Source organism: Parasteatoda tepidariorum, chromosome 5 (assembly GCF_043381705.1).
Source record: "Parasteatoda tepidariorum isolate YZ-2023 chromosome 5, CAS_Ptep_4.0, whole genome shotgun sequence".
In the NCBI taxonomy this organism is placed as follows: Eukaryota; Metazoa; Arthropoda; class Arachnida; order Araneae; family Theridiidae; genus Parasteatoda; species Parasteatoda tepidariorum.
This window is the reverse complement of record NC_092208.1, coordinates 47,937,348-47,962,941: the sequence shown is the minus strand read 5'-3', so window position 1 is coordinate 47,962,941 and position 25,594 is coordinate 47,937,348. Positions and strand designations below refer to the sequence as shown.

At 28.3% G+C, this 25,594-nt stretch overlaps 2 protein-coding genes across 2 annotated transcripts in view; one reads left to right on the top strand and one right to left on the bottom strand.

Moving 5' to 3' along the window:
* The first annotated feature begins 341 nt into the window (after positions 1–341).
* LOC107446917 (ATP synthase subunit O, mitochondrial) lies at positions 342–14,268 on the top strand. Its single transcript, XM_043039200.2, has 8 exons — positions 342–581; positions 1,536–1,583; positions 3,667–3,777; positions 6,475–6,547; positions 7,555–7,614; positions 9,228–9,340; positions 12,915–13,001; positions 14,038–14,268. The coding sequence occupies exons 1-8, from the start codon at positions 552–554 to the stop codon at positions 14,149–14,151; spliced, it is 636 nt and encodes a 211-aa protein (XP_042895134.1). The 5' UTR covers positions 342–551; the 3' UTR covers positions 14,152–14,268.
* Positions 14,269–16,079: 1,811 nt separating this feature from the next.
* The window catches only part of LOC107446931 (uncharacterized), a gene marked incomplete in the record, with an annotated part of 18,383 nt that continues 8,868 nt past the window's right edge, over positions 16,080–25,594 (bottom strand). The window contains 2 exon segments of the mRNA XM_071181416.1: positions 16,080–19,205; positions 20,941–21,168. Of these exon segments, the coding sequence (XP_071037517.1) occupies positions 18,512–19,205; positions 20,941–21,167 (921 nt within the window).

Genomic DNA, 25,594 nt, shown 5'->3' with positions numbered 1-25,594 from the left:
GAAACTTTCAGGGGCCACTCACGTTAATGAGTTACATGCTGCATCCGCAATTTAATGAATTAAAATGGACTGATCGTTAAGACACGGTTCCCAGCAAATCACCTAAGTCAAGCATCACTGGCTACGGTCAGTGTGCGGGTGGGTGACCACTTGGATCAGTCTGCGTAGGGATCGAGGGTGTGCGGTACTGGTCCTCGTTAAACTGTGCTACCGTAAAGTGCTCGACTTCACGTGCAGGTCGTCGGGCTACCGAAGCGGGGTTGCCTTCCCCTCCACAGATGATCAAAAATTGTGATGGCATGTCTTCGGATCATCCTCCGGGATGTTTCCCAGACTTGTGCAGCTTTAGTGCGACGTCATTAACAACAACAGAATTAAAAAGTTTTGAGAATTTCTTTTCTATTAATTTTTAGATGGCAACACGTATTTGGTTGACCTTCTGTTTGCATCGAAATCTGAGTCTCACAAAAAATTTTCTTCTGAGAACTTTTTAAAATAAATAAAATTTTTATATTATTCCTTTCTAGTATAGTTCATATTATATACTTAATATGTCAATCAGCAAGAACTTGGTGACTTGCGTAAGACTTTTCATAAGTTTCTTCCTTATGATTGTTTAATTTTAATATACATATAATTCTGAAATAGTAACTTAAAAGCTACCGCAGATGTAAGAGGGCAAATCTGAATTCAGTATCTCTGATTTTATGGTTAGATAAGCATAAAAGATGTATATATTCTCAATGAGTGATACGTCTAATTATAAATTTTTCTAATTATTATAATCGCAAGGTATTTTTATAGTGAATAAATTTAAAACAGAAATTTCACGTTCAAGAAATATTCAAACAAATATAAAAATAAACTATTTTGATTATATTGTTGGGTGTACAAGGTTCGACAGGGAGGATTTTCGCTTCCTGATCTACGCAACTTCAGGGCAGCAGCTCCTGGGGAAACTAAGAAAAACATCACTCAAAGCCTATAACTTGTAGCCTCCCCTGGGCAAATCTCTCCACGTTTTTTTTTTATACCAAATTTCCGGTTTAAGATCTATGTGACGCCTCAGTGGTTGTAATTGGCCCGACAAGTTACGATACGCAAACATCGCCATTCAACAAACTCCATTTTTGTCTTCGATGGGTTTAGTTTAATATGGAAAGATTTCTGTATCGTGATCTGCGGTAGAATCATTGGAGTGTCTTGGCAACTTTTGACCAGCTATTCACGAGGAATGGAAAAAAAATTATAAGTGAAGGGAACTAACTCTTATGAACTCGGTGCAAACCTTTGCATGTTTTTTAAAATAAAAATGAGAATTTAAAATCCATTAAGTGACTTAACGGCTGTAGTTAGAGAAATAGATCATAACACGGAAATATCCCCTTTAATACACATCTAAAAGCAGTGATTTATGATAAAACATAGGATTTTTTTTCAATTGTATTCTTAAATTTTAATTTGTGTGATAGTTTTCAGACATTTTTTTAGTTATAAGTTTTCTTATCAAATTAATTTTTTTAAAATTACTTTAGACTAGAAAGTTTGGCAGCTCGCCATCATTATGTGCTGCTATGATAAAGGTGAGTTTATATGCATAATTTATTCATCTACAAGTTTTCTCAAAACTGTTTGTTTTTTGCACATTAACCTCTTCAATTTTTATTCTGTTCTTTTGAAACTTTTACAGCATTCATATATATATACACAACTGTATTTATTAAAAATTAAAGCTTTGGAGCTTTATTTAAAAATTAAAGAGTATTAGAGCTTTTTTTTCTTTCTTTTTTCAGATACCATTTTATGGAAGTAAATATTACAGAATTCAATAACTAAACAAAATCTTACTATCAACAGAAAATAAATCAATTCTATTTAAGATGTTATACTTTTGGGATAAATAAAAATTGTTTTGTCTATACATCAATGTTGTGTATACTTTCTCTAATCTTAAAAGGAAGTTCAATGGTCATCTAAGCATTTTGATTAATATAGCTTATTAAATAGTCTAAAAATTCATTTCATCGCTCGGTATTAAACTTCCTGTCACTGGGTTCAAATAAATTTTACTGTTATGTGTTAAGTATTTTTTAGGTGGTGGCAGTTTAAAAAAGTAAATAAATAAAATAAAATGGTTGAATTTACTCACCAGTGAAGGCGAAAAGTTCCTTTTAAATTTAATTTAAAATTTGCATTATGATGTAAAAAATAAGTATGTGTTTATTTAATAAAATAAAAAAAACATGTGTATCCAAAAATAACACCGACTTTTTAGACAAATGCCATTGGTTAAGATTGATTTGGCATATAACATTTTTATCACACTAAATTCTAATTTAATCAAAAAAGTTAGTGTATATCTCTCTTAGAAACCTGTGAAATCCCTAATTATCAATGAAATCATTTTTGTATAGAAAGGGCAAAAATGCTTAACACTTATTATGAATTATATTTCTCAGGAATGAAAAAAATAAAACTATATTTGGAGCTCTATATTAAAAAGATCAGCCTCATACACACATTGTTATAGGCGTTAAAAAAAAAAAAAACATGGCATTTTCGATCTAAGGAATTGAATTTATATCTCAACAAGGCTGGACCGAGTGGTTATCTATTCATCATCTTTACTTACTGACCTCCAAAACTGAGAAAGAAAGGCTTCCTGTACACTAAGGAAAGCAATTTACTTTATAACTCTTTTATAAAAACTTATGGCGTGTGTATTTCATCAGGATGAATTGTATTCACCAGGGATGCACAACTTTTTTTGATAAGGGGTGCCACAGAAACTAAAAAATGCCATGTTTGGGGGTCGACAAGTGAGGAAAAACTGTAATCATAAAAATTTTATGATTACATAGATCTTAATTGAAAGTAACACGCGAAATCATACTCAAAATAATGTGTAAAATGTTTAAGAAATTGCATTATCCTCCAAGCATTGAACTCGTGAGAATAAATAAAACTTGAAAAACAATATGGTTCAGGTATGCACTAAAGTAATATGTAAATAAAAAAAAGTAAAATAGCCAGTAAAAAAAAAATGAAGAAGACAAAACTAACTTTGGGGTCAAGTCATTAATTTCAGTGGCCAATTTTGGCCCTTGGGCCATAGGTTGTGCAATCCTGTATATTCAGTATTCATTTTATTTTGAATTTGTACTGTTTCATGATAAATAAAAATTTGCATTATATTGGAAAATACAATAACTGTTTCCTCCAGTCATTCAGATAACAATAAGCATGTAAAAATTTTCTAACTTAATGAAATGTTTACAATTTATTCAATTGTTATTTTCATGTGTGTATTAATATTGGGCAGAATTTTTTTTCTTCCTTGGCACTGGAGAGGGTAGGCTAACCAACCCTATTTATTAAATGCTATAATTGAACCATCTTCGTAATAAAGAGTAGTATTAATACGCTTTATAAAAATAGATTGCTTGATTCAAAAGAACATGGTTAATGTATTCGTAACAATATTCAAAGATTCATGGTTTACTAAAACTCAAGTGCTTGGAAACGCATTTTAAATAATAATCTTTTCCTCTTTATTGTATAAAATTTTATAGGTATCTGTAATGTTATTTTATTAAATAAAAATAACATGCTATAAGCTATTCATAAAGTTCTACTATTTTAAGTGATGTTTCTTTTCATTGCTAGCCCCCCGTTGCTGTATTTGGTGTGGCAGGTCGCTATGTCACAGCTTTTTATTCTGCTGCAATGAAAGAAAAGAAAATTGATGCAGTAGAAAAAGATTTGATTGACTTGAAGGTAAAAATAATTCTTTGAACTGCATTTATTTTGAGATTTTTGCTCTGAAAAGTTTTTTTTGTTATCTCCTCTAGTTGGACATCGCTTTTTCTGAAATTGTAAAAAACTATTTCTGCTTTAAATTGCAGGAATTAAAATGCAACTTCTCACCATTTTTAAAGCAATTAAATTTTTATCCTTATCCATAACTAAAAAGTTTGTTAAGCTATTTCACTACTGAAGAATCAGTCTTTCTCCTGTCACCTTGCCTTATCTTTGTAAAGAAAGGAGAGAAAATGATACTGCTCTTGTGAAATAATTTGGACAGCGGCATCTCTTCATCTGGACCATGCCGGTTATGAGACCCCTCAAGTTGAAATGACGTCTTAAATGCTCTCAATGCTTCTTCTCCACTGAAAATTTATTTCATTTTATTATCAATTTGAAGACTGTATTTAACACAGGTGGGGTAAAAAAAAAGAAAAAGAGAACAGAATTATAATCTTTGAGGTGTTCATATAAATGAAACATTTATTCAGACTCCTCATGACTTACAGGTATGCATTACTTTTTTTCTGTCAATTGGGGGAGTTATATTTTCAAGGAGGTATTAACCCTGTTTCCTATCGAGTGATAGGTAGGTGTTAAGGGATGTAAACCTAATAATTGAAACCGACTGAGAACTGAAAGCTCCTATTCTTTATCATATGTCTAACTTGATTGTCTGAGCTAATAGGAAAATTATATTTATTTATCTGTAGATATTTCTAGAATTATGTATTTATATCAAACTTTTTTGAAGTTATACTTCTTATGCGACTTCCAACAAGGTTGCGTTAAACGTTTAACGCTACATTTTTATTGGCCGGGAAATCACGTGGTAGGATCCAGTTTTCCCTCATTCATTTCCATATTGTTTTGGTTCTCACTAGCATAAAAATAATAAAAGTCATAAAAGTATTGTTTTTCTATAAATATTTTTTTAGTTTGTTTTGATACACATATAATTTAATAGGGTAGTATTTTTTATTTTCAAATTTAGTGGATAACAATTGTAAAAAATGAGTGAAAACAATCCCACGGACAATGCGACGGATTTAAGGTTATGTCAAGGTACGTCTCTTGTGAATATCAATTGATTGTTAGGTTTTCTCTTTTGAAATTACATTATGACGCATTCACATACATTATTAATACAAATACATTTTCCATGGCGAGACGATAAGGCAACCACAAGCACTTCCACTGGTTCAAGATGTCCACGAGGGGAAAATATACAATATTTCCGTTATTACAGAGCACGGAAGCGAGCGGATCAGGAAAAAGAGTCGTTGAATGGAACTAGTGATCCTTCTACGACTGCTGATTCTTCTACAATTAACATTGCAGGTTACGAAATTTAACTTCTTCCGCGTGGAGAGACTCCACGCATAATTTTTTTATATTTTCTTTTTTATTGAAGAAATAATTTTTTAAAGTTTAAATAAATATCCTTGTAGATAGTTATAGTAGATTATTTCTATATCTTTTGAAATGTTCTAAAAACAATTTACGGTGTTAAACTTTGTTATTAGGGTATCCTTCCCTTAAACGAACAATTGTTTCGGTTCGGTCCCAAGAATGTTCCCTTAACCGAGGTTTTACGGTGTAAACTGAATAGGGCAAGACTGAATATATACCATTAAAGAACTCTATTTATACTACAGGTCAGTGACTGCTGTGTGCCTCTACATTATATGGTTGACTCTAAAAATCACTATGCAATTTCACTGAGAAATGCTGCTCTCAGATATACGCCACACCCACAAAACTTAGCTTCATGAAAATTGTGAAATTACAGCATCTATTGCGAACAACAAATTATGTAAAAAATATATGTTTAAAAATCATTAAAATAGTTATTGAATATACAATAAATGAATGTATTTGATCTAACTTTAAGTTAAAAATTATGCATTTCAATGATTTCTTCAAAATGTGCAAAATTCTATTGTGTATGATTGCAAAGTAATTGCAAACACATTAAAGCATTAAATATTAGTTAAAAAATTCCAATTTTAGGTAAATTATGTGATTAAGTACCTGAAAATAATTTATTAAGACATAATAAATAAAGAAAAAAAATCCTTACTTAAAGCTAGATTGTACCATGTTGAAATATTTTGACTAATCGGTTGGATCTTCCCTCATATTACGCTTTTTCCAACTCATCTTGATGTAGAAAAATTTAAAGTTCAAGGTTATGACCTTTTTCCTGAAAGAGTAGCATACCTCTTCTATAACTTATTACCTTTTAAATATGTGCACGGATGCTAAAACTAAACTTGTTATTTTTTTGTTAAGTTAATAAGATGTAAAAGGGGCAGTGTATTGTAAATTGGTTTATAATACAACTACATTTTAGTATAAAAGTCTGAGATCTTTTGATATCATTGTTTGTCTTTTAAGTTTGACTTCAAACTTGCTTGATTGTTCAAATCATCATGCCTCATGCCATATTATTTTGTATGGAAAATCTTGTTGTGTGCTCTGTAGTAATTGCAAAAGCCTTGATGTGTTTCATCGACATTTGAATAACTTTAAAATCATCGAATTTGTCATAACTTTAAAAATAAGACTAATTTTAAACTCTTTTATGGACAGAAACCCACTGTCTCACATCAGTAACTTGCATAACTTTTCATAACTTTAATATTTTTATGTTTTATTTTTTCATAGAATTTGGTGCAAAAAGACAAAAGGTTCGCAGAATTCATTGTCAATCCCTTAATGAAGCCAAAAATTAAAACAGGTGAATGTTCTTTTTAATTTTTTTATAAGCTTCTATTGAAAAATTTATATCATATTAACTTCTTGCATGTTAAAGTAATTTAGGCATGATCTGTTCAAGTATAAAGTGCAAGAAAATTATTTATATCATATTAACTTCTTGCATGTTAAAGTAATTTAGGCATGATCTATTCGAGTATAAAGTGCAAGAAAAAACCTCTTGATTGTCTACTTATTTGTGTTCAGTATGTTAGTCATATAGTTACTTCTCAAATTTTATCGTTTTCTGGTTATGATAGTTTTCATTTATTTATTTATTTATTATTTTTTTAATTAAAACTAGTTATTGGAAGTCTTTAATTTTTAAAAACTCTTTTTTCTACTAGCAGTTACTCTGTTTGCCCTCCTATTCTTTTCTGATTTTCCTCTTTTAATGATTATTTTCTATTACTTTGACACTTTTCTATTACTTTTGTGGAGCTTGTGTGTATTTACGGATGCAAAGAAAAATATCACTTTTATCGTAATTTTCTATTGTACACCTATCAATGTGTGTGAAAACTATTCAAATTATTTATCAATTGTTAAAAATAGAGGTAGGTTAACTGCTGAATCTATTACTGTTACTTTAAAAATTTTGCTAATTTAATTGAAGTCCTTTTGTTCAGAATTGCTATTCCAAAATCTTTCATACTTAAAATATTACTTGTATGTTACTACAACTATAACTTTTTATTTTACTTCAACTTTTCAAGATATTTGGACTTTTTTAAAATATACTTACTGGCGCACAGTATCTCTTGTTAATAGTTTAATAAACATTATTAGGATTATGACTTGTAGTTCATACATGTTTCATCTTTGTGTTTTTCTTATAATTATAATTTTTTTTTGAAAATATTATTGTTAAATTTTGTTGTTGGTAATAAGCAACAATGTATTTTGCTTATTGCCAACGGCAAATTTTTTGATTTGCATAATTTTGTATTACTGAAAATTAAGAGTTAAAGATTTCTAAAATATTTTCAGATATTTTGAGGAAAGTTTGTACTAAGAAAAATTACTCACCACTTACTGGTAATTTATTGGGTAAGATGTGTTTACTGCTAAAAAAAAGTATTTATTTTTATATTTTCATTTATTATAAGTATTAATAATACTTTCTTCCAATTTCATGTTTTAGTACAATTCTTACTAAACTGTACCTTTTTTATTTTTTAATCTTATTTAAATTTTTATTGGCATCCCTTGTTCTATGTTATTTCATTTTCACTTAATTAATCACTTTTAATTAAAAGAATATCATTTGCAATCATGATAATTTTAGTTTTTAAGAATAAAGTGTAAAATATATAACAGTCATGATTTATAAAAAGCCTTAGATCAATTCTTAAGTAATTCATTTTTCTTCAACTGTTAATATTCTACTTATTAGTTCTTTTCCCCTTTTTTTCATGTATAAAAAACAATAATTCTGATCAGTCTTGAGAATAAAAACAAACCAATTTTACATTCGCGTTCAATACTCATTAAAAAAAATTTTTTTTTTAAAAAACGTCGATGTAAAAAGATAAAGTTGAACCATTATACACTAGAATATGACTAGAGAAGTCATTAGAGCTTGATTATTTGAATAGGAACATATATTTGACTTCTAGTTAGGTTAATATTAGCATTAACTTAGTAGTTAAACAAGTTGTTATTATTTCTACTCTGATTAACTAAATTTTAAAATTTCNTTTTTTAAAAAACGTCGATGTAAAAAGATAAAGTTGAACCATTATACACTAGAATATGACTAGAGAAGTCATTAGAGCTTGATTATTTGAATAGGAACATATATTTGACTTCTAGTTAGGTTAATATTAGCATTAACTTAGCAAGTTGTTATTATTTCATTTTATTGTTATTATTTATTAGTTAAGCAAGTTGTTATTATTTCTACTCTGATTGACTAAATTTTAAAATTTCAAACAGTATTTTTTTAAAAATAAGTATAAAAACCATATTTTTGTATATAGCTTGAGAATTTTGTTTGGAGCTTTTTCGATCCCTCAATACTAATTTTCAATTGACAAAGCTTTCAATTCTTGCGTCTTTGTTTTATATTTTAGGTGAATTTTTTAATAGAATGTGTACCCACTATTTTTGTTTAGAAGTATATGTTGCGAGTATGTCTCCTCGTGTTTCATAAATAAAGGGGCAAAGCCATGCCTAAGATTATACTTTTTCTATAAGTAAATTTTTCGTTCTTACATTTTAAGAAAAAGTTCTGCAATTTAAAAGTTTTATTTAAGTTCTTAAGAGGAAAAAAAATTTAAATAGATTATTTAATGTGATTAAAGATTTTCAAACGTTATTGCTATTGGTTTATATCTTATAGTTTATGGAAAAATGAATTTATCAAGTTAATTTGTTGAAATTGGTTAATTTTATAGCATGAATATCAAATCTTTTATGCACTTATGGTACTAAACAAATACTGGTATTAATTCTGTTACCTAAAAGGTTAGCAGCCTCAGAAATTCGTTTTGGATAATTTTTATAATAATGAATTTTTCTTATAATAATGAATCATTCTTATAATAATGAGCGGGTGCATATATGTTGGTCCGCTCCTCTCTTTTGAGATCACTCGGTACCTACGTGTTTGTCGATATTCTGTTATGATCCCTAAAGATCCTTCTTTTTACTATTTTTAGCTTTGTTGTCAGAAAATGGACGACTTAAATCTTTGATGGCAGTATTAGACTGTTTTAGTGGAGTCATGAGCAATATTCGAGGAGAAATTTCATGTGAAATAGTATCAGCTAAGGTAAGTTGTAAAGAAAAAGTCCTAAAAATATTTTTATAAAAATGTATTTGTACTTTTTTGTTAGCACCATTACCAGATAAAACCATTTAGTTATTAGCATTGTTTTTTAGAAACTTTTAAAAGTTTGATCTAAAGGTAGAAAATTTTTAATAAATTTAAATAAGAAAATTGAAATAGAGGTGGGCTCTATTGTGATTATAATTGCAGTAAAAATTTATGAAGTTAGTTTGAGAATCTTATTGTGAAACCTCACCTTACGGACATTTCTACTAAACATGCTCTTCTTATTATGGACATATTTTTAATTCCCCTTGAATCTTCTATGAATAAACTATTATGTACCTTCTCAATTAAGCGGGCACTCTTGTAATCAGATGCAGGCAGTCATTTATGCCCTGAAACATTGTTTTCTGTCTTTTGTAACTAGACACTAATTTTTCTAAATTTGAAAAGAAAAAAAAAAACATTTGTGCTTTAAATTCGGAGAATAAAAAATCTGCAGCTTTTTGCATTTTTTGATGTATGTAAATTTTTTCCTTGTTCAGAACGAAAAATATTGTCAACTATTTCATTGTTCATCTTTGGAAGAAAAAAAAAAGAGAAAAAGTTATTGTTCATGTAAAATATTTCAACCAGCAGCATCTTTTGATCTTTTCTTCTGAACAACACAGGTTATGAGACCCCCACAAGCTGCAATGACACATTTAAATGCTCTCCATTCCTTTACGCCACCGGAAATACCTTTGTTCTTCTAATCTAATCTATTTGACACCTGTATTTTACAAAGCTGGATTTAAAAAAGAAAACTTGAACAGAAATTTGGTTGTTGAGGTGTTCATATAAATCAATCATTTATTCAGACACTTGACAAGTGATTTATTGTGAAAATAACAACTTCATAGAGCCCTGTGTCTTATAAGTATGTATTGCTGCTTTCTTCTTTTCTGTGTATCGCGGAACGTTTACTTTTAAGGGCGTATTGCCTTGATTCCTATCAAGTGATGGGGAGATGTTAGCGGTTGTAAACCTAATAATTGGAAGCAACGGATTAAGTTACATAACATTTAAAGTGTCTGTTTGGCATCATATGACTAAGTTGAAAAGCTGTGGAAATAGGATAAACATATTCATTGCTTTTTAGCTACATCTTAAATTAGATATATATATCGAATTTTTTCATATCCTCTTTTTGTAGTGAAAGATAAATATTTTTTAAAGTCTAAATAAATATCAATGTAAATAGTCATTTTAGATTATTTAAACCTCTCTATATCATCGGAATTATCGTAAAAACAATTTTTAACATTAAACTTCATTATTAGTGTACTTTTTCTATAAGCAGATAATTTTTTTGGGGGGTCCCAATGTTCCACTGTATTTCACTACTTAATAATGTGCTTTAAAAATTCAAATTGATCAGTTTGATAATTGCAGTTTTTTCTCCATCATGTAACTAATGTTCACAATCACTACACATATTGGCAATCTCTCCTTTTCCGTAAAAAAATTTTTTTTTTAATTAAAGTTCTCTATTTCTATAATTATTATTCTAATACTGTACTGAACCATTTGCTCAAACCGGGGGAAATTTTGCTTGGTTTTCCTGCAATTTTGAACTTGAACGATGAGGAAAAAACTAACATTTGACTCATCCTTGAAGTTGAGTTCGGAAGAATTTGGGGAGAGGGTATTTTTCTCCCTGTTTCTCAAGAGAAAACTTCAATATTTCTTCCATGACCTTGAAGATCTTTAGATCGAGAAGGGCAGGAAAGGGACGAATCTTTTATTTTCTCCTGTGTGTCAGAAGGAATCTTTGTTTTTCTGATAAGCTGCTGTCAATCGAACATAAAGGAGTGGTGTGCTGATTTTGTTTTCTCTTTGATTTACGAGGACGAGGCATTGCATGTGTGTCTCAGCAAACAGAAGAAAGAGAAATAAAAATATATCCCTTTACTTTACTAAGAAAAAGTTTAAAAAAATTTAAATACGTAAACCATTAAAATACGGCTATTTTTTATTCAATTATAAAGTAGAAATATAGTTAAGCTGAATTTAATCATTTAAAAAATAATCAGAAGAATTTTGTAAATTGTAATTTAGTAAATTATAAACATAATTGACTGTGCTAGTGGGGAGGGAATACAAAAACCATCAAGCTTTGTCTGAACTACTACTACTAAAACCCATAATTCATCTAAATAAATATGAATGAATTTTTATTATTGGTGCAATGAAATGATCACAAAGAGACTTATAAAACATTTGTTAGAATCCAAATTTGAGTAGTTATTTTTTTTTAATGCGCTATTTAATAAGCAGGATTAATAAAAAAATTGGTAACATTTAATTAAAAACGTGACTACGTTTTGTCACTCCTCATAAGAACATAATGTTTTAAAAATAAAAATTAAATAAAATAATAATTAAGTGTGATTCTTTTTCTAAATTCGGATTCTGTAAATTTAGAATCTGGAGTGAAAATTTAGAAATTGAACAACGATATTGTCTAAAAGTAAAGTTATTAATTTCGTAAGTCCCGATTGTCAGGGAAAAACGCTATTTTACGCCAAAATCGGATATTATTATTGTCAGAGAATTTGGATTTCGCTCTTCCATTTTTCGTAATTTAAGCAATAGAAGATTTTAAAAAAATCCAATTTTTTTTCTAAATCTGCCATTATTAGGTACATCTTCAAGATTCTTCTATTATTCTTGATCGTTTCTAAGTGTTGTCAATTGAATGTCTGAGTTAAGGAACTTGAAACTTATCCCTCAAAGAGTATTGGCATGTTAGAAATTTTTTTTAGTCCACTTTAGTTACTCAGTTTTGTTATCCTTAATTTATTATGACAAATTATTTTATAATTTCGGATAATACATTACTATTATGATTAATTATTACAAACAAAGCGTTTTTTTATTGTCTGTTATATTTATCCATCAATTAATGAAGCAATATTTTTTAACTGGATAAATTCTGATTCTTTAAAAGTAGTTTTTCTTGATGTGGAATTTCATCTGCTTTCGTTAAAAATTGCCTGCTCTTATAAAAAAAGATTAAGGAGAATATTATTTATTAATCTAAGCATACAATTATTTATTACTGATAACAGACGATTATTTTATGAAGCATTACAATTCTGATTCCACTACATTTTTTTTCCCCCTTTTCCTTTGTTCACTATAAATTTCGCTTAAAATTGATGATCCTCTTGAATTTTTTGAAAAATGCATCTATTTAAATCCAGTACTACTTAAGTGAACCATGGCACTGACCATTATTTTGTGTTCTACTACTTTCACATTAACTATAACATGAGTATTTTCAGTGAACCTTTGCGTCAAAGATTTAAAAAAAAAAAAAATTTTAAACTTTTTATTTCTACTGATTAAAAAAAGAGAACATCAGTTCAAAGGAATGTATCAAGATAAATAATGTATTTTATTTTCATATCTTTTTATTCTTAACTTAACTATTCTTAATAATCTAGTAAGCATCTTGTTTCATTAATTTTGGCATTAATTTTAATGTTGAATTATTTATTCTATAAAGTTGTATATTTTATATTCATAGCCTCTTGATGCTCCAACATTGAGTGAGTTTGAGAAAGCTCTGAAAGCTTTTGTTAAGAAGAATGAGAAAGTTCTGTTGAACACAAGGGTAAAGTCTAATTATTTTAATTTTATTTATAATCTTTAACTTCTATTGTTGTAATTTCTCCTTATTTCACATTTAGAAGATACACGTAAGTTTTAGTGTTGATTTCATTTATTTATTGTTACTAAATTTTGAAATTATTTTTAAATCAAATTGTTTTAAATTTCAAATATTTTCTGCACGAGATGTAGAAATATTTAGACCAAAAATTTAGTTGATTTATTTAAAGTTTAGTAATTTGGTCACCTTGCTGTTACTTGATTTTGACTTTTTCTGTCACATAAATTCAAAGGATTGACACATTTATTTGAAACTATTTTTTAGTGTTTTGATTTATGATTTGATGAGCGACATCTTTTTAATACCATATTTACAAAAAGGTACAGTGTATGAATATAAAATGTGTGTTATTAATTCAAGGCAGCATTATGTTGATGTTGAAATAATGCAAACTGCATTTCACGAGTATTTTTATTATGTTTATTTCATTCAAAAGTTTTTAAAAACTAGATTTTTTTTTTGTAATTATATTTTTAAAAAAGGGAAAAAATTTCAACCATCATTAAACATATTTTATTTGTTATATTCTTTCTGTTGGTATTAAATTATACTGTATAGAATTAAATTATGCTGTATAAGAATTTCATTTTTTTTCTCTTCCTTTTAGATATTGTAATTGTTAGATATTGTAATTATTATTGTTATAATGGACTTTTTGGATGATATTTTCGCCTTGTTTAACTACATATAATAAGGTCAAAATATTGTGATAGAAGTATACTAAGGGCAAAAGTGTACACTACCTATATATATATATCCTAAATAATTTGTTTAGAGCATGTTTTTAATAAATATTTTAAGCAAATTTTAAGACAAAATATTCAAAACGCAACTTTGATCTGATCTAAAATTAATATGATTGTTCCGAAAGGTGATATATATTTTATTTATGATATTATTATTTTCTTGATATAGCTTTTGTTTACTAGACATAGACACTGCAGAAATTTTTTTTAAAAATACTTTATTCTTTATGCAGGTTGATCCTTCACTTATTGGTGGAGTTATTGTGACAATTGGAGACAAATATGTAGACATGTCAATATCATCAAAAATCAAAGCTTATGATGCTGTGCTAAGAGAAGTTGTTTAGTTTGACCATTAATTATTAGAGTCAAAAACAAAACATTAATAGTACATAGTATGTTTCAAATTGAAATTAAGGCTTCGTGTTTGGAAATTCGTAATAAAAATCTTTATTTGTAATGAGTCCACTGGATGAATATTGTGTTATTTATTTATATATATATTTTTGAATATCAAAATGAATTGATTTTAACATTTTAACTCATGAAGGGACATATTATTTCTGATTGAGCCATTATTCAGTAGTCCATGTATCTGTAGAAATCTTTTTATAGGTTTACTACACCATGGTCTTGCAGACCCCTTTATTTTTTATTAACTCTGCTACACCATGGTGTTGTAGACCTTCATTATTTTTATCAAAATATCTACTCTCTAAAATTCTACACTCTAAAATTCTACAAAATATCTTCAAATCAGAAAAAGTGTCTTTAAAATTAAAGAGAAAGCTGTTAGACTTTAATTTTTTATATATATTATTAAAATCCTTTATTATATTTTACTAAATATTCTTCAATTAATTAAATGTCATATCACTAATAACAAAATTTTATTGTATGAAAATTGAAATCAATTATTGTTTTTTAAAATTATTTTTCGTTGAATACCGTGTGCTTTTATCTTTGTTTACCTTAAAAACCTATAATCTTGACATGCCAAAGTATTGATGATTCCGTACACAGGATTTTCCTCTGTGTACAATAATTTCATTATATATTTCTTCCAAAAGTTAACATAATAATTTTAATATTTTGTATTAAAGGCCCATAATAGATTTGAATCATCAAAACAAAGCAGCAATTTCCTTTTTTATTATATTTCAAAGATAAGACACCCAATTAATAAATTTATTTTCATTGCTTGATTTTAAATCTATTACAGGGTTGCTGCAGGCTACTTAAATGCGACTATTTGCTACTATTTTCGACCTTAGGCGACTATTGGGAGACTTTTTTACTCTTAGCGAAGTTCTTTTTATACTTATTCTTATTTTTCGCAGACCTACTGTTACTTTGCGATTGATTACTGCATAATCGCTGTTATCTTAAACTTTCGTTCTGAACTTAAAAGATCAATGAAAAGAAAATATAAATTAAAAAAGTTTCTTCATTGGTTTTTTTTTTCAATTATTATTTTTCATTTTAAGCAATACAATTTAATGGGGGTATTTTGTATTTAATTTTGTTATAAAAAGTTTTTTTTTTTTTTTTCAAATTTATTCAATGTAGGTGAGTATAATAATTTGATTTTTTTAAACCAATAAATGTTCAGTTTTTATTTATAAAAAAATTAAAATAAAGTTTACCTTTATTTAATTTGCTTTTATTTTTGAGAAACTGAAAGCAAAGTTTTAAAAAAATTTGGCTATTAGTTAAAAAGCAAAATTTTTAAAAAAAATTAAATAAAAGAGTTTAGTAATGTTTGGACGCTTTTTAATAATTTAACATTAGTACTTTAAGTATTTTTTTTTTAAATTTTATTAAAATTCTTTCAATACTTGTTTGTTTTATAATTTGTTAGATAGTCAGTGTCATTTTTAAAGAAATAAATCTTTAGTCAATTTTATTTTCAAAAACGAAAATAATAATAAATAAGTAAAAATATTTTGACATTTATTCAGTACAGAATTTGACCATTAGTTAATACTACTTTATATTATTTTAAATAATTGAATAAAAGAGGGTCTAATGATGTTTCAAAAGCATGTTTTTTTTTTCTAACAAATAATTTTAAAAAAATAATTTTTTTTCTGAAGTGAACATTTCTTTGGTTTGTTTTCTACTTTCGCTTTTTTCTTTTAATTTTAATGCACGTATGTAAAATATTTTGTTACAGTATTATTATTTTTAAACCAATAAATCTTAAATCATTTGTAATTTAAGAAAAATGAAATAATTCTTTGGTTTGCTTTTACTTTGACTTCTTTATTATTTTAATTGAAAAAATTAAGCAATGATATTGATGTCATAGTAGAATATGTTTAGAATTAATATTTTCTTTTGTAATAGATTTATTTATTTTTAATTGATTTCCCATAGGCAATTTCTGAACATATGCTAAATGGTGATCTCTAACGAACGATGTATCACGATTTAAAATTTCTGACATCAACCAGTTCTTATTATAGTATTTGACAATTAAGCTACTATTTTTGATAAATTTTTGCTCCTGTTCAGGCAACTATTTTTATAGTTTTAGGCAACTATATTCATGCTTGAGGATACTAAAATCAACTATTTTTGTTCATTTTTTACTGTGGCAACCCTGTATTATAATTGCAACTTTTTCCTCAATTTTGTAAGTGTATAATATTCATGAATTTAAGTTTTAAACAGTTTGAGAAAGGTGTGGTTTCATGTTTATTCATAGTTAAAATTTTTGTAATATAGATTACTGCTAATAACTCAATCTATTAGTCGTGCTTAAACAAAATTTCTAAGAAATATAACTTAAATTTTGAAGATCTATCTATCTACAGGACAGATCTATTGTGTCCAAAATCTTGTTTATCATACGATAAAGCGTTGTTCTGTGTTGGCAGTGTTTTTTTCTTCTTTTCTTAAACTTAAATTGAAAAATTTTTTGCAATCTTGTTTATGTAACTTTTAAGAAAGATTTAAGTCCAGATTTGTGACTTCTAAATGGTCAAAAAGAGTTTAATTGGGAGAGGAAACATAATAACATAAAAAAATGAGTATTTTCAAACAGATAATCATAAGCATTTCAGTTATTAGATCCCCCCTTCCTTTAATAATCTGATTATTTTCTCGAGTGATTTTGATCGCAACTTATCTCCATCGTATATTGGGCTGCTTTCGATTTAATAAATTTTCTAGAGCTCCTGTCCTCATTTGTTTGAGTCTTTTAGAAGTATATTATTCTAAACTGAACCTATGTATCATAATTTTGCTTAAAATTTGAGACTCCTATTGCAAAGTACTTTAATTTTGCCTAACACAAAAGCTAGAGAATAGTAAGTACCTATTTTTTCATATCGGTTATTAACTGATACCACTAAGTATCAGTTACAAAAAACTAATACTTTATAAGTATCTGGTACATATCACATATTCTTAATTTAGATCTTAAATGAAAGTGGAGGAGAAAAATTTTTAAGTAAAATTTCTGTTGCTTTTGTTGGTGCAAAAAGTTTATATTGAATTTATAAACTTACCTAGAATTTTAATTTGCTTAAATTGCAGGTTTAAAAGTAGTTTTGGTTATGAAATTAAACAAAGGTTGATTTCAATCGATTATGAAATTACAAATATTTTGTTACATGAACAACGAATGTGAAGACATGTTAAAAATACTAACATTTTTTACATGTGTTCATTATTGTTGCTTACTATGAAGTAATTAAAATATAATAAACCAAAGGATTCATATATGGTATAATTAAGACAAGTTCATCTGTTAATAATAACTGAAAAATGAACTAAATGTTACCCTAAACAAGGCATTTTAAGTTTATTTCCTTTTAATTAAACTATAGGGACTCATTAGGAGTTTTTTGAGGTCATTGAAGAATTTTAAACACATTAACCAAAGTAATTGGTTCTAAATTTTTGTGAAAATAATCAGGAAAAAGCTTATGGGGAAATCACTCTAAATAAATAGTAATTAATAGTACCACAATAAATATTTATGTAAATTTATTTATTATTTTCCAAGTTGAAAATAAAATTAAAAAATTGTGAAAGTAATTTAATAAATATAACATTAAAATGTAATCATATAGAAATGAAATTATTTTACAAAACTGTGACAAAATATCTGTATCGATTTGAAAATATCAACTTGTTACATTTTGAAAAAGGCACTGTTTCAGATTAAATAATCAGCAGTTGCAGAGTCCTGCCAGATTCAGAGTAATCATTTCACCTAAGTTGGTACTTTCAAATTGATACAAATTTATACATTGATAATATACTTGCTCCTTAGTGGTATTGATATGGAGAAAATCCAAAATGAATGCAATTCTGAAGGAATACAAGATTTTTTTTAAAATTGTGTAGAAACCTAGAAGTTTAAATAAGATTTAAAAGTTATTTTTCGCTTTTTTAAGAGATTTAGTTAACTTTATTCTTTAAAAATGAATTGATACAAAATGCTCTTGCTATATTCATGCTGTATTTTTTTCAATGTTCTAAGTATTAAGTACTTATTACAAAATATCAAATGAAATAATACAGGCCCATCTTTAAATTCAAATTTTCTCTTTAACCTCCAAACCTGGGGGACAATATTTTCAAGAAAAATTGGTGTGAAAAAAGGTAGGAAATTTATATATTATATCGGAAAAATATTTGTGCACATAAGCAGTTTAGAAGTTCAAGATTTTGTCCATTATCAGATATTCTCTTTTAAGGAAGTGGGTCAAACTTTTCTCCAACTGGTATTGGACGCCTCTGCTTTACTGAGTTTTGAGGTAAGTCTCGTCCGTTATTTGGAATATTCGAATCGTACATTTGGTTCAAGTTTTCTTTTCTTGGGGGGTAGTGATTTAATCCAGATCCTCTTAAGTAATTCACATCTGGCGGATTCCCTCTTCGACCCCCAAACGTGATGGGCAATCGTTTTCGAGGGAAATCAGAATAAAAATTGGGTGGAAACTTATACAATCCAGGGAAATTATTACTATATGCACTGTCCAGATCGTTAAGTCTATTCCCTAAATTGTTTCCTTGCATCCCATTCAGTCCTAAATTGCTGTTTTGTAGATCTTGTCCATTTATATGTATCACAGAAGGCTGATTCAGGGGTCCACTTGGTGCATTACCCATGTTATGGCCGCCCCCAATTATTATTATTTTGGGAGCATTATTGCTATTGGCATTATTTCCAAGAAGTGATGACAAGCTGACAACGTTGCTGTCAGATCCCGTTAATGATTGCAAATTAATATTTCCTGAGCTGACTGAAGGTTGTGCATAGCCGTAGGTTGTAGATCCTGTTCCTTGACTAGAAATGCCTCCTAAAATTTGACCTATTCCTGGTGCATGGTTTGCTCCATTGCCTCCGCCTCCTATGACCATTGTTTTGCCGCCGCTAGAAATCCTAAAAAATAAATTTTTAATTACAATATGGTCTTTACAATAAGGAAAAAAATAACACAGTGCGATGATTTTAATTACGGTAAATGCGTATTTCATTTCTGCCACAATTGCAGTAGGCTCGTTTTGACAAAACAGAAAATATTATTTACTGTCATTAAGGAGGACATATAGTAAGGGCAGTATTAAGTTTGCTAATTTTGGATACATGTTTGAAACAATTTGAAATTATATTGAAGGGCTTATTGCTGTCCTACCTAAGGTAACCACACCTAAGGTAAGTCGAATATACTTATTGTTGGTAAGAGCCAAATGTAATTTAAAAAGTTAATAGGTAGCTCACTGTTACGTATATAGATGGTTTTACATTGGTGCCCAGTTCTTGTACTATAGGAAATAGATAAGTTGTATCCAATCAAAAATGCAATAGGGGCGCTGGATTCACGTTCATGAGAATGGGAGTTAGAATCCAGCCTGCCGAAAACGACTCCCCTTGCAGTAAATGGTGACTGGTGCTCGTTAAATGTGTCGGGTCACAAAGTCCTTCATGTCCCCATAACAAACTGTACCTCTGGAGGTACTGAATTGGGGATTTTGTTTTATTTATTATTTGTCTCTTAGACATAAAAGCCGGAATTTATTTTAGCTTTACCGTTAAGGTTTTAGTAGCTTTTTCTTTTTTTTTTGTATGTAAGATTTTCCTAATTTTCTTTTTCTTCTACAAAATATTTGAAATGTCACCATCAAAGTAAATCTCACCATATAACAATTAAGAAAAAGTAAGTACCGAGCAATGCCTCTTAATTTTAGGGAATAAACATTTAGGGGCTTAACATTAAAAATTTAAGGCTTAAACATTTTAGGGAATTCTAGATTATGGCTTTTTTCCTTAACAAAAACAATGGTGTATGAAATACCGAGCTATGGCCCTTTGCCTTACAAAAAGCATTTGTGCAGAAAATAACGAGTACAATCCCGCTTATCTCTGGTAGGTTATTATTCCGATTCATACAGTTATTTTTCGGGTGATTCAGGATTACAAAAAATTTATGCCTTTCTTTTGGAGAAAGCAAAATGAAATATGAATCTATTTGTTGCAATAAGACATCACTGTCAACTAATTCTAATGAATCATTCATACAATTTATTTATAATTCATAATCATACTATTGTGTTGAAAAATAAATTAATATTGATGTAAATTCTTAAAATTCTACACTTGTTAGCCGTTTTACAATGTTTTAAACAATATTGCTTACTCACAATAGTGAAATCATACAATGTTATATCTCAAGATTGTCTGCCCAGTGTCTATAAGAATCATTAAATATTCACAAGAATCGGAAAAAAAAACAAAGATACTATAGACTTAAAGTTAATTTAGAACAGAATGTAAACATTAATAATAAAACAATAAAAAATAATTAAAGTAATTGCGTAGATAAGAGTAAAACTATAATGGAAAATAAAAATTGTTAAAAAAAATCTAATCTAAATAAAAGTTAATTTAGAGCAGTATGTAAACAATAATAAGGCAATGAAAAATAGTTAAATAAAGTAATTGTGTAGATAATTAGGGTAAAATTATGATGGAAATAAAAAATTGAAACCAAGGAACATAGTGGCCTGAAATTTTACAACTATCTTTGGAATAGTACAGTACTAGAGGTTTATAATACTATTCAAAATTGTATATAAATTTTTTGAAACGTTAATGAACTTAATATAAATTCACTTACGGTAATTTGATTATCTCGTTTTGAGCTATGGGGATAGGTATGGGAATTGGCACTGGCAATATGGTTGGTCTTTTTCCCAAAGCTCTTGCAAATGCCACCATAGTCATAAATTTTTTCATTTTGTAAAAGTGCCACATATCGTGGCCGTGATGACTTTCGATGCAGAGGAATCCAAGAGCAAATAAAAGAATTATTTCCCATTTAATCATCCAGTTCGATAAGTTCATACTGTTTGATCTAACTGAAAAGAAAAACAATTATAGTTTTACAATTTACTCAAGAGTAACTTCGTTGAAATGTACATTACAAAAATTATTATGTTTCATCGTTTTATTCAATGAGTTAGGCAAACTTGTCATTGAGAAAAGGTCACAAAGCAATATAATGATAAGCCACATTTTAACTTATATTACCGAAGTTATTTTCATTTAAATTAAGATGTAAAATTACATTTACAGGCTAACTTTTTTTACGACATTTGTATATTCAATAAATTTTTATTAAAATAAGCTTTTTTTATTGGCGTAGTTTTTTTTTTTAAAATAAAATATTTTATTAATAACGTTATTACTTATGAATTGAATAATTACGAGGAACTGAAGCGTAAAGATATTCTTGGCAATAATGAAAAAATTTCATTTACGTGAAAATTACTTCGTTTACTAATTAAGGGGGAATTAAGTTATTTCATTCCTATTAAGGTGAATTCATTTCACAAATATATCTTGTTTATTAGTTCATTCCATTCTTATTTAGTCTCTGATTTTTTAATAATTATAATCATTGTTTAAAATAACAAGTTGATATAATTTTTGTTAAGTGCTAAAAAGATGCATAAATACCACATGCAGATATCTTAAACTAATTTCTGTAAAGAATATATATTAATATTTTTCATCAAATGCATGGAGGATATATATTTTTACCCAATTATCGTATCTCAAATATTAGCTTAGGAAATTATCTGTCCTTTATGATTAACTCTTTTTGTTAAGACAAGTGTAAACAATTTAGTTAATTAAAATATTAAATTGCTTTTTCTGCATAGTAACCTTAAATTAAAAGTAGTAGAAAATGTCTGACTTCACGCATGCGCATAATATGATGTGACAGAGAAATCGAATAAAAAGATAATTGCAGGAAAGCAGAGAGTTAAGGTAGCTGAAAATGTAAGGATTGTGGGTTTGTTTTTTCCCAGACGAAGCAAAGGGAGAAAAAAAATTATCATGAAGTTTTTTCCTATGTTTCCGTGGTTTCTAGCCTACTTCCATTTCTTCACTGGTTTACCTGTTCATGACAAGGAACAAAACAAGTACATACTTTATTCTTGGTATTATTGGAGAATTATTTTAATATTAAAGTATAATGTTGAGTTGATATATCAAGTATATTATATGACAGTAATAGCCAAAGACATTAATGATTTGTTTGGTTTGTTAGACGTTGCAGTCGGAGCACTAGTGATGAACTCCCTGACTGGTAAACACGATAGACTTCTAAATTTGCAGAAAACAATTAAGGAAGATTTAGGAATTGGAGTTTTTAAAATTAAACCAAGTGATAAGCGCTGGATACGCATCATGGGATTTTTGTTTTTCTTGAATATATTCATATGTATGTTTTTTCTTGTGGGTACATTTTTAACCTACGATGTAGGCCTTGAGAATTACATTTTTTCTTCGTGGGAGCTGAACTTTACTTACATTGTATTCATGTCTATTACTAACTGGATGACGGTTGCCAGTTGTGCTTTGTTTTACTGCTCGTTCTGTGTACATTTAAAATCCATGTTTCAATCAATTAATAAAGAGGCCGTGAAATTGGTTCAGAATGTTGAAAAAGATAGAGATAGAATTCATCTGTGTAAGCGAAAGAAATGTCGGGTGCTGGAAAGCACTGACGTAGAACTGGTTGAATTATATAAGGATGAAAAGCGCGATTTACTTTACAGCAGTTTGGTTTCAGAAAACTTCAACAAGCAGGTTGAAATCGAAGCTTCAAGTTCTAATCAGTCCGAAAATATAACTGACATACAAATTTATGCAGAGTCTAATGTTGATCAATATAGTCTAGCAATTCCCGCAATCAGTATAATATCCATTAATAATGCAAAAATCGATGCCGCTTATCAAACCGACGAAGAAGAATCTCAAAAGGGAATTCTTTTGACATTAGATCATAATATTGCCGGTTGTATTCGAGATATAAATAAAAGGTTTCTAAAAGCTGCAAACTTGGTGAAAGAGACGGACGATATATTTTCCCTACAAGTTTTATTTTTATTAACTTTCACTTTAATTCGTACTTGCTGCTATATTTTAATTTATATCAGTTCTGACTATAATTTAGAAGTTACTACGCATGCTTGTTTAGTCATAGCTGGTAAAATCACTTTGGACTTCTTAGCATTTGGATCTGTAACTATGGTGGCGTCACAGGTTGCTGAAGAAGCCAGTGAACTAGCTCCTATTATAGCCAGAACGCGAAAACTTTTTGGCAAAGAAGGCATGAGAACTCACATTCAAAGCGAAACGACTCTGTTTGCTGTTTATTGCTACGGTATTCAACTTACAGCTTGGAAATACTTCACCATATCCAGAAATTTAATCCCATCCGTGATTGGTATTACAGTTACTTATGTATTATTTATTTTGCAACTTTATCAAGTAATTATAGAGAACAAGTGCGTAAACAAGACTGGTTAACAAGTATGATTTTCTGAATTTCAACTTAAGATACAACTTTTATACGAACTTTAAAAATGTGTTGGTGCAATCATTACTGACTGATTAAAATAAGATGGAGATGAATTGTAGAAAAATACATTAAAAAAATTACTTAAATAATCAAAGATCATATTTTAAGTACATTAATCTCCTACCTAAGTGGACACAATCAATTTTGTGAATTGTAATAATTTTACTGTTTTACTTTAAGTGAGTATTCATTTTCCAATTCCCCCTTTTCTTTAATTTTCCAATGCATAATGGTCTCAACTAATGGGTCATCAGATTCTTAGTAAATAATGTGTTCCAAATTAATTTAAATACATAAATTTATTATATTTTAAAAATTAAATTATCTTAAATATTAAGTTAAACCTAATCAAGTTACAGAAAAGCCAACTTGCTCCGATTAATGAAGAAATTATTTCTAGTGTTCGCCAAATTTATTCTTCAATATTTATTTCTTAGCTTAATAAATTTGAATAAATGTAGCTCTATCCACCATGACCCACGCCATATCAACAGTTCAAACACATGCATAAAATGCCACTTTATTAAAGTTATCTCATTTTGAATCATTTAAAGTATTTTTATAATTAACTGAAATTCGGAAAAAAAATTAGTGTTTATTCCTCTATTATTTCATAAAATCATTTGAAGCAAAAGAGAAGTTATTGCCTTCCCTGAAGTTATATGATTTAATTATGCTTTTCATGCAAGATAGTGTAAACCAATATGTTTTAAGAAATTTGAAAAGTTAAACTTATTAAACCACAGATTTTACCCTGTAATTGCTTGAAATTTTATTTCCGATAATTTCAACATCCAATTACACCTTTTTTCACCTAGGACTTCGTCTGTCGAACATAATAAGGTCGTACAATAGGTTATAAGCTACAGCTAGGTTAAATAAAAATCCCAGGGAGATTGAATATCTCAACAGTAAAAGATGGTTTCTTGATGGATTTAGCAGTGCAGAGATGATCAAAATTTCATTTGCGAATGGAATTTGCGATCGAAATTTTATTACAATCATGATAAAAATTTTATTTGCTATTTTGTTCTTAAATCTGATCAACTCTATACTAAAAGTTACAAATATAACTAAATTCTATATTACTTATGTCCTTTTATTTTAAGCTATTGTATATTTCTCGGTGTAGAAATGCCATTGTATTAATTTAATGCTATAAATAACCTAGAAACAATTTTACCTTGACTCCAGTTCGGCTCAAAATTGGCTAAATATAGATCCTTCAAGAACATGCACCGATGGACCAATATTGGGATATCTAGATTTTTTAATTTTGACCCTAGAATGGCTTTTAATATTGGGGAATAACAATTTTATTTAGGGCCGATATTGGCTGAATAATGGTACTAGCATGCTTCGAAAAGAATAATTTATCCAGCAAAAATCTTTTTCTCATTAAATAATATTTATTTTGGGGAACAAAAGGGTTAATTTACGCATCTGCTTCGGAAAAAAAAGTGGGAAACAATTATAAGTCCCGGGTTACAATACATTTATTGAATTTAAAGTATATTTGAAAACATAACTGGCAAAGTAATATACGTTATTTTGTTTCCCTTTCTTCCCAATAACAAGTAAGTTTGGGACATTAAACTTTCATTTGATCCTGTCCATTAATCCAGTGTTCCGCAACCATTTTATCATCGTGAACCCGCCAACGTTTGATAATTTTACAGCGGCAGGGGGGGGGACGTTGATTGTTCATATTTTAGATTATTTTGATTTATTAATTTCAATTTAATTGCATTTAAACATGGCTTCGAAATAAAATACAGTTACACCAAAAAATAAATATAAAGTGATTTAACATTTTAACTTACAATAACGTTAAATCAATGAGAACCATGAGCTTGTTTCTTTGCAATGAGACGGTTCCATCTGGGGGTGGAACTTT

Excerpts from the sequence above, each read along its gene's own strand:
- LOC107446917 (XM_043039200.2), top strand. The coding sequence starts at position 552 with ATGTCAATCAGCAAGAACTTGGTGACTTGC. Across the intron at positions 582-1,535 it reads GCAAGAACTTGGTGACTTGC|ACTAGAAAGTTTGGCAGCTC; the intron begins GTAAGACTTTTC and ends AAATTACTTTAG. Across the intron at positions 13,002-14,037 it reads AAGTTCTGTTGAACACAAGG|GTTGATCCTTCACTTATTGG; the intron begins GTAAAGTCTAAT and ends TTCTTTATGCAG.